General features: G+C 36.7%; 1 protein-coding gene across 1 annotated transcript; it reads right to left on the reverse strand.

Moving 5' to 3' along the window:
• Nucleotides 1-3,461: 3,461 nt before the first annotated feature.
• LOC134348935 (homeobox protein MSX-2) lies at nucleotides 3,462-4,987 on the reverse strand. The gene is made up of 2 exons (XM_063052740.1): nucleotides 4,562-4,987; nucleotides 3,462-3,936 (listed from the first exon to the last, which is right to left on the reverse strand). Exons 1-2 carry the CDS (start codon nucleotides 4,935-4,937, stop codon nucleotides 3,512-3,514), a joined length of 801 nt encoding a protein of 266 aa, XP_062908810.1. The 5' UTR covers nucleotides 4,938-4,987; the 3' UTR covers nucleotides 3,462-3,511.
• Between the last annotated feature and the right edge of the window lie 3,889 nt (nucleotides 4,988-8,876).

The raw sequence follows: 8,876 nt of genomic DNA on the forward strand, positions 1-8,876 counted from the left end.
TCGTTTTAATTAATCTACCGCAGCAGAATACCATTGGACAGTAGAATGCAGTCTGTTGTCATTTTTCATGTCTACTGTTATTTTTCTTATCATTAAAAATGTATAAAGTAGGAAGCAATGTGATGAGAATAATTAAGAACGATCTCTGCGGGGCAGGTAACTCCCTATAAATGTCATGAAGGGAATCCGGCGCCATGGTCCCTCAATACAAAATTTGCATTGCAAAATCAGTATAATTCAATCATTATTTCTCAAGCAATGTCTCATGAATTAAGTAATCAGGCACTGATTAACAGACCTTACAGTAAACAAATCACGAAAGTATACGGTTTCATGGCGTGATTGATACAGAATGACATTTCTAAGCATAACATTATATTATACTAGACAACGGGGACGTTTGCAGAAGAAAACGTCGAACTCTAATAAAATCAGTTCGTTTTTGCCAGAAGAGTTCGTCTCAGCTGGAGGGTTATTTGTATTCGAACTATAAAGTACATTAGGCTGGAATATCTGAATGTTGATTCTGCAGAGGAGAATGATGGTAAGCAGTAAAACGATTACAAGCGCCCATCACTTGACCCAGGTGTACAGTATACGATTTCATCAGATCGAAGTGCTTGTTTCATTTCGACAATATAGAGGAAACATATCAATTTAGATGTTACACCGAGTGGGGGATCGGCTCCGCAATCGACTTGTTTACTAATGTTTCCGCGCAGTGTATGGTTCAGGGAGAGATGCCTGGCGCTGCGGTAAATGATTGCCAACTAATTGTATGCCTGATTTGGGGGTCCACTACGCGCAAAAGAGTTATGGTGGGCAAACGGAAGAGCGTTTTACTATTGTATAGTCCGGTCTGTTATAGTGTAACTGTAAAAAGAAACAAGACAATGCAGGCTGAAGAGACCAAAAGAACGGGAATGATTGTCAACCGTCTCACTCCGTATGGTGTATGTTTAATCATAGAGAGTGTCGCTGACGTGATTTTTTTTCTCCTCTTTCTTGTAATCTTTTCCAGTTCGACTGTTCAGAGCTATCTAATCCTCAAACTTGTTGTCATTACTTATTTATTGATTGCTTGGCATTTGGGTGTAATTGAGCAAGGCGGCTCTAGCCCGAGGGGCGACCGGCGCTAGATGAGCAATTAAATCAGATTAAGGCAGTCTTTAAAGAGGCGGCTGGCGTGATTGATAACCGCGAACACATTCTTAAATAGAACTGCTACATCAAAAGAAACGCTTAAACACAAGGCTCTTGGAGAGTTCCACCAGCATGAACCAAATCATATAAAAAAAACTTCGGCAGGAGTTTGCCTCTAAATACCTTCTGCCCTATCGTCTTTTAATATTAAAAATCCACAGGAGTGGCAGACACTGTATTAATTAGTGCACCCACCCGTGAAAACTGGGTTTAAAACAGAATTCTCTTTCCTTGCGTTTGTCCGGTCTCAGTAATTAAACATGCTTAATTGGTATGCTGCCCGTGGAAATAGTGCAAAGTTAAAATAATGCTTTTCATATTGCACAGTAATTACAGAGTAGAGCCCTTTTAAAGCAATAGACAAAATCAAAGTATAAAAAGGCCTTTCAAGAGTTACAGGAACCTAATAAAGTATGTCTGTATGGTGCTCTACTTTGCCCCCAGCTACAGCCAGAGTGGAGCCAAAGCAATCAACTTGAATAAAATAATAGCATTCCTTTTCTCATGCAATTCCATGCTCCCAGTGCAAATAAAATTATTTTCTCAATTTTCTAAATTATGAGGTGTGACTTCAAAGGTAATCAACCCTACTGACAGATGGCACTGGATGTTGTTTACTTCATTTTGCAAAACATTGCTTTTATTAGTTAGTAAAGAGCTTTTAATATATGAGTACTTAATTATCATAATGCTTAATTTTGTAGTGATTTCAATCTTATTGCTAATAATTCCCAAGTCAAAGTTAGTTTTGAAACCTACTACTACATTCACACATACCTTTCAGGTGTTTTTTTCCCTCAAAACCACTCTTAATGTTCATGTGTTGAATAGTTACTTTCTATTTTAACACGTTTGGCCAAATGAATAAAAACTTACAATAGGTAGGTATGCTGGTGGAACTCAGGTCAAGCAGTGGAGATTTCAGGACAAGACCCTTCTTCAGGCCAGTGTAGGTCCTTGTGTAGGTTTCTACACAAGCGAAATGCTTATAGTGCAATATATGGACAAAGTGCATTGTGTAGAAACCATATAGTAAATTTATGCAATGAAGTGAGCTTTGACTTGAAGAAGGCTGTCATTTAGCTATGAATTTCTTTTAACTTTTGATGCACAGTATAAAATGTATTGATAGTCCCCATAAAAGGTATAAAATTGGCTAGTTAAACAAAGAAAAGCAAGTCCCACACTTTCCAAGATGAGATGCACCAATTGTATTTGTACAAACTAAAAGCTTAATATGTCTATAGTTGAAAACAAAATATAGTGAAAATCATCTTATTTGTCTGAGATGACTTAGCAGACTGAAGGGAATAAAAAACATGGTATTAGTAGGGTGTGGGAAACATCTTGTGGTTGAATGAAGTTGGAATTGTCTGACCTTTGGAAATACACAATTTACTGCTAAACACCAGAAGTTAAATTACATGTGAAATGAAATAGATGCAAACTGATGTTGAGCTCCATGTTTACACTGACTAGCAACAAACCATTTTTTCCCTTCTAGACTAGTCCCTGAATAAATTATATAGGTTAGAATTTTAAGTTCAAGTATACCATGTGCATTAGAAAGTAACATTCAAGATGTCACCTCATCAGGTTTTCATTATGTTGGCTATCTGGTTCATTAATCTAGTCAGTTTCAACCAGCATTTGATTCAAGTGAACTTTGAAATGCTAAACCCTACATTATATCATGTTGAAACATAGATGCCAAGTAGGGGAAATTGCATTATCTTAAAATTGACACCAACTAATATATAAAAAGCTTCCCTGGTTTTTGCAGGAGGGGAAAAACAGCACTTAAAAGGTTTGTCAGCACTTCGTGGGCAGGAGAGTGGAATGGAAGTATGAATCCTTAAATATAGAAAATAAACCCTTTTTCTATCAAAGCCTGTTTCAAGTAGGTGTTTATAACAAGATTTCAAAAATGTTTAATACTCAAAGATTTACCTTGAAATAATTGTGTCTAATCCTGTGAATTTAACATGAATAATATCAGTTACTCTTCCCCATAAATACCAATTTAAGCACGTTGTCTCCGCAGTGTGTGTTCGTTTTAGGCGCACTTAATGTTCATGTATCTGGAACGTAATAATGAAAACTAGATGGACCAGTGCAGTATAATATTCAACAATTACTTTAATTTATTCACAAATATAATGAATATAAGAAATAATAAATCTCCATATATATATAAAATAGTACATAGTATCCCTTTCAAAGGGATAGCAATCAAAACAATGTTAAAAGCGCTGGCATCGTTTCAAATATATTTCGAAGTTTTCAGTCTTTTATACTGATTTTGTTCTCAAGATAAATGGTACATGCTGTATCCGATAGGGGTGGCATAAAGTCCTACAGGTGGGACTGGGAGCATAGGTCTATGGAAAGGATACGTATGTCCATAAAGTGAAGCTCCGTGCATTGGGGAATTCATTGGAAAACTCAGACTCAACCCTGGGGGTAACATGGGTTTCGCTGCCATTTTGAACTTTTCCAGTTCGGCTTCCTGCAGTCTCTTTGCTTTGGCCCTGCGATTTTGAAACCAGATTTTAACCTGCGTTTCTGTGAGGTTGAGGGAGCTGGAGAACTCTGCTCTCTCCGCGATGGACAGGTACTGTTTCTGCCGGAATTTGCGCTCCAGAGCCAGGAGCTGAGAGGTGGTGAAGGGCGTCCTGGGTTTCCTGTTGGTTTTATGCTTTCTCAGTGTGCAAGAAGTGGGGCTCAAATGTCCTAGTAAAAATGAACGAATGACTTATCAGTATATCATGTCCACAGTGGAATTTATAAACTGATAACAATTTAACTTACGCCATTTACAGTAATGATTATTTTCCAGCACCGAAACAATATCTCGTTAATCTTAACACTAGAAAGAATATTTACCTAATTATGTTGGGATTGAACTACTGCTTGCTTATGTTGCAAATTTTATTCTAAACTTATCTTACACGACTGACATCTGTCCCAAAAATCTAGCGTTAAAGCAACTTTTCTTCAAGTATGCCTTCTGAGAGGCACTCCCGACATTAGGAATATTGTGAACGATTTCTTTCTTGCCTATCAACTTGCCCATACATTGTTCTAAGTTTTACGGTCTGTCAAAGCCTGTATCATGAACAGTCGGCAACCCAAGTAAACATATAGTGTTTACGAGCTCTGGAGTCAAAAAGATCACCGTTAAAAATTTAAAACTTTCGAATTGGAAAAAAAAAGGTTTTTCTATATTCCGAATTACAATCCACCTCAGCTCAATTAAACAATGAATGGTTTACTTTTGTTCCCCCAAACCTGCATTAGAAAATAAAATTTACACAGGCACAGATCACGTAGACACATTATTCTGAAGCAAACTTACTATTTGGAGGCGGCGAGTAACTTGAATTTTTGCCCCACGGAACACAATCTTCTTCCTTGCAGTTTTCAGATTTCACCGGCGAACTGTCGTAAGTCTTTATAAAACCTTCCAGTGAGCAGGACGATTCTACAGGATTCTGCGAATCCCTGGCCATTGACTTGGAGGGATTCCTTTGCGAAGCGCTGCCGCCTGCTCCGTCCGTAGGAGGCACGGTACCTCTGAGAGGTTTCCGATCAGACATCAGCGCTTCCACACTAAAGGGAAGACTCGACACTTGGACTTTTTGATCGTTCAAAGCACTTTCAGCAACCCTTTGGATGTCTGAGTCAGAGGCGCTGCTATCCTTCATTGTTAAGACTTGTGGCGAAGACATCATGACGAGCAATAAAAAGACATAAAAAAAGTTACAACTCTGGAGAAAGTGATCCTTTACCAAACTAAGCAACTTCTACAACTAAAGGGTCAGGGAGGCATGGAACTGCAGTAAAGGTTGCAAAACTTTACAAGGGGGCGAAACTTTCAGCCAATCAACGACGTCTGGCCGGGTGGTGCTGCAAAGCTACCAACAGGATTGGTTGTTGAAAGTGCCAGTAGCAGTAAATGATCGTTTTAAATAAATTAGTCTTTAATCAGATGGGCCACTCGCTGTGATGGGTTAGTGATAGCTGCGGGGCTCTAATCTCATTGTAAACATGAAGCTAATTAAGTGAAAAGGAAAGCCGCCGTCACTTTTTCCCCACCCATCCCCCGGAAAAAAATATGGGTGCAAAAAAAACAACCCCTCTAAAAACGTAACAAAGGACAATAAATGTGGGGAAAGAATAGATGTAATACTTTCTTCTTTGTGCCCAAAGCCACCTGTTCTGAGAACTGTCTGCCTTGCTAATTGCGTGGATAAACAGTCTGTCACGATTAGTCAGCAGGGTGAAGAGGCAGACAAGTGAGGTTGTTTGTAGGCGCCAGGATCGGCGACATCAAAGGCAATCTCCTTGGGGGACGCCGTGGAAAGTTTGGCCGGCTCCAGGAGCGACCCGCCCCCGCCGAACACGCCTCAACCCCCGGGCAGAGCTGATTCCAGAGCCCGTCCTGACTTTGAATTCAAGGATGGGAAAAGAAAGCGAGCAAAAAGAACATAGCGTAAACGCTTGTAAAACACCAGATTGCCAGTAGGGTTTAAAGTGAACATCCTGAATGTAAAATGCATGCCGTCAAATGCATTCCAATACAGCATTTATTAGTACAGTGTAAAGATCTAATAACAACTTGTTTCCTTCTTTCAAAAAACCTAATTATTTCAGAGTCCCTCAAAAATCAACTGAGTGGTGTCTTCACAATTAGTTCTTCTAAGCCAGTTCTAAATATATACATTGCACAAATGAACTATGTTTTTCAACAAATTAGGATGAAATGTTATTCTCAATTTTATGTTTTAAAAGTAAGATAAAGTGATATTTGCTCCTAAGGTTTATATCAAGGTCTTGTATCTTGTCGAACGCTACTTTTCGCAATGAATTGGACTTGTCCTCATGCGACCCTGCGGCAGTTTGTACGCACAGGTGCCGACAGGTGATGTATGCTGTCAGATATGACGAGAGATGTTCGCAATCCGAAGCCTTTAAATTGAGTGAAAATGCTTTTGCTAAACCGATATTTTAAAGTGCATCTATTGCTTAGTGAAGACTAAGAGTTTTAATTTAAATAGTAACCGGTTTATCGTTTCAAGGCTGCAGAAATGAAATGGTCCAGATATCTATTTTGGAATGATCACCTTTTAACTAATATGGAAAGAATAGTAGCATTTCTATAATTCCTTCACTGTTTCCACTGCATATCAACACCTTTCCTCTAGTTTTTGATTTTAGAATATGAGGCATAAGTTGCAAAGTTTCAATTCTTCTCCAACTTATATCGTACCTTATTTATGTATATATAGTGCTATGGTTCAAATTTTTACTGTTATGCTGTATGTATTACAGAACAATGGCCTCCTTATAGTTTAATATTCGTTCATTTGAAAGCAGCCGCAATTGCAATTGCGTTAACGCTGTAAAATTTGACGATACGGATGACAAAATGGATATACTGAACGAATCGTTGCTCTTAGTCAAATTCACTTGAGAAAAATTGCAACGTATTTTTAATTTCAAGTACAGTACACAATAATTATGCATCCGAGATATGTAACGGGCAACAATGGTACTCATATTGGTTCACGTGTTAACCGTTAAACAAACTTTGTTTCTGCGCAAAGGCCGTTAGAATCGTTCAGGTCATATCTTGTAAATGCACTTTATCTCGTAAATGTACTCTATAGTAATATTCATTGATACTTTTACTACTAATTTTTAGCATTTCCATTTACGGATTTAAATTATGAGGGCTTCTATCACCTTTCATACTTTAACGCAATGCACAGTGAACCTAGTTCTTTAGTCAAGGTTTCAAATTTACTCACGTTACTTTAATAATAGGTTATATATTTGGGCTAGGATTTAAGCCGTTTATTGTTAACATGTTGATTATTTTTCTGTTTGAGTGCGGAATGCATCGTTTTACCCTTAATTAAGCAATTTTTTACGATATATATCAAACCACCCACAATCGCTATCTGAGTGGATTAAAAAGACAAGTATGTCCTAAATTGTTATTGTATTTAAATACAAGGGAAAAGAAGTCCTGTTTTTCTCTGGTGATAAATTTGAACATTTTGCTCGATCGGTTTATTAATAATTCACCCACTGCAAATGTCAGTTGTTTTTTTAAAAAGTTTTACGGATTTTAATCACTAATATTCGCTAAATATGCCTAAACAATGGGATCGATTTGACACGGGATAAAATCGAGACGTCGCTATTGTAACTTCCATATATAGTATTTTAGCGACATGCAGGTAAACAAGCAATTTTCACATTCACCGTTAAGGAATCACATACTACATTATGTAAGGTCGAAAGGAATTATATCTGACTATTCCAAATCAAATATTTCATCTCATGCAGCAACAAGATAGTATTTTGTTGATTAGAAATTATACGTATTTAAAGTCAACATTGCATTCGAATAGAATGACATTTCTTTCGAGCATAACAATGTACGATATATGCAATTTTATACATTACTCTTCCTTTCGCTTCATTCCCAAGTAACCATTCAGCAGTAAAATATTAAACATAAATATCTAAATTTATCTAAATGCGCACATTTTAACGGTTTGTATTTTTTAAAGTTTTGGTAAAGTTGGATTTTAACATTTCATTGTACCTGGAGTAATTTACACAAGTTCTATATATTTTTAGATGTAAAGTAAATTAAAAGTGTTTGATTCGGCAACCCCTCTGAGGTTGCAGGCAACGGATTTAGTATAGAAACACTGACGATGTAAAATATATTTGAGTGAGTTTATCCAAGATTCAATTTGTGGGCAATCAGGATCATCCACATCTAAAATCCTAGAATTAAGTTATATAATTTTCTCCAAATTAAACCTGGTGCTTGGAAGTATAGTGTGATTATGTGTTTATGTATATCTTTTTGCATAGCTAAAGTAACTGAATACAGTATAAATATTCTATTGATTGGACAAATACTGATATTCCAGTGAGAAAAAATACAAGGAATAAATCAAATTAAGTTTTTAAATATAATCAATTTTACTCTTGTTTTGCAAATATTGATAGTAATACAGAAAATGTTTTAAATACTATTTGTTTAAATGCTGTACATCTGATCAGCATTGTATATTATATAATTAGATGCACTGACAAATGGACATACTTCACTTTACTGGAAATGACATGTAAATTAGAAACATATTGGGAAAGACGTTTTTTTTATCATTTGCAGGAGTGAACATTCTTCTACCTGGGTGTTTACAAAAACAAATGAAAGTGCTTTCACCAAGGAATACACCTGAATGGATCAAACCTCCCCACGTCACTATTTGGCCATTGTCTTATTGAATATGTTATGTTCACTCACTGGATTTCTTTACTGTAACATATTTGGTAAACACTGAAACCACAGAGTATAACAGTAGCTCTGCTACTGTAAAGAGTATGGTAACAATCTTCTCACAGAATGCAGTCATTAAGGAGAGGCAGCAGTTTACATCATGGAAGTAATCAGAAATATTAGAACATATCCTTGTAATACAACTGATTTTTTAGTTTATGTCAAGAATTTAATTCTACGCTTAAGAACAAAACAGCCATGGGCGATTCTGACGGTTTAAGCCTCAATGAACATGGTTTAAATTCTTCATAAAGTGCTTGCTTTTTTTGGCAAATTGAAATTGATTTAAAAATGCTCTTACACA

This window comes from Mobula hypostoma, chromosome 7 (assembly GCF_963921235.1).
Source record: "Mobula hypostoma chromosome 7, sMobHyp1.1, whole genome shotgun sequence".
In the NCBI taxonomy this organism is placed as follows: domain Eukaryota; kingdom Metazoa; phylum Chordata; class Chondrichthyes; order Myliobatiformes; family Myliobatidae; genus Mobula; species Mobula hypostoma.

What these genes read in the sequence shown, in the direction of transcription:
- LOC134348935 (XM_063052740.1), bottom strand. Translation starts at nt 4,937, where the DNA reads ATGATGTCTTCGCCACAAGTCTTAACAATGAAGGATAGCAGCGCCTCT. An exon ending in TTACTCGCCGCCTCCAAATA is followed by an intron (nt 3,937 to 4,561) that starts GTAAGTTTGCTT and finishes CATTTTTACTAG; the next exon opens with GACATTTGAGCCCCACTTCT.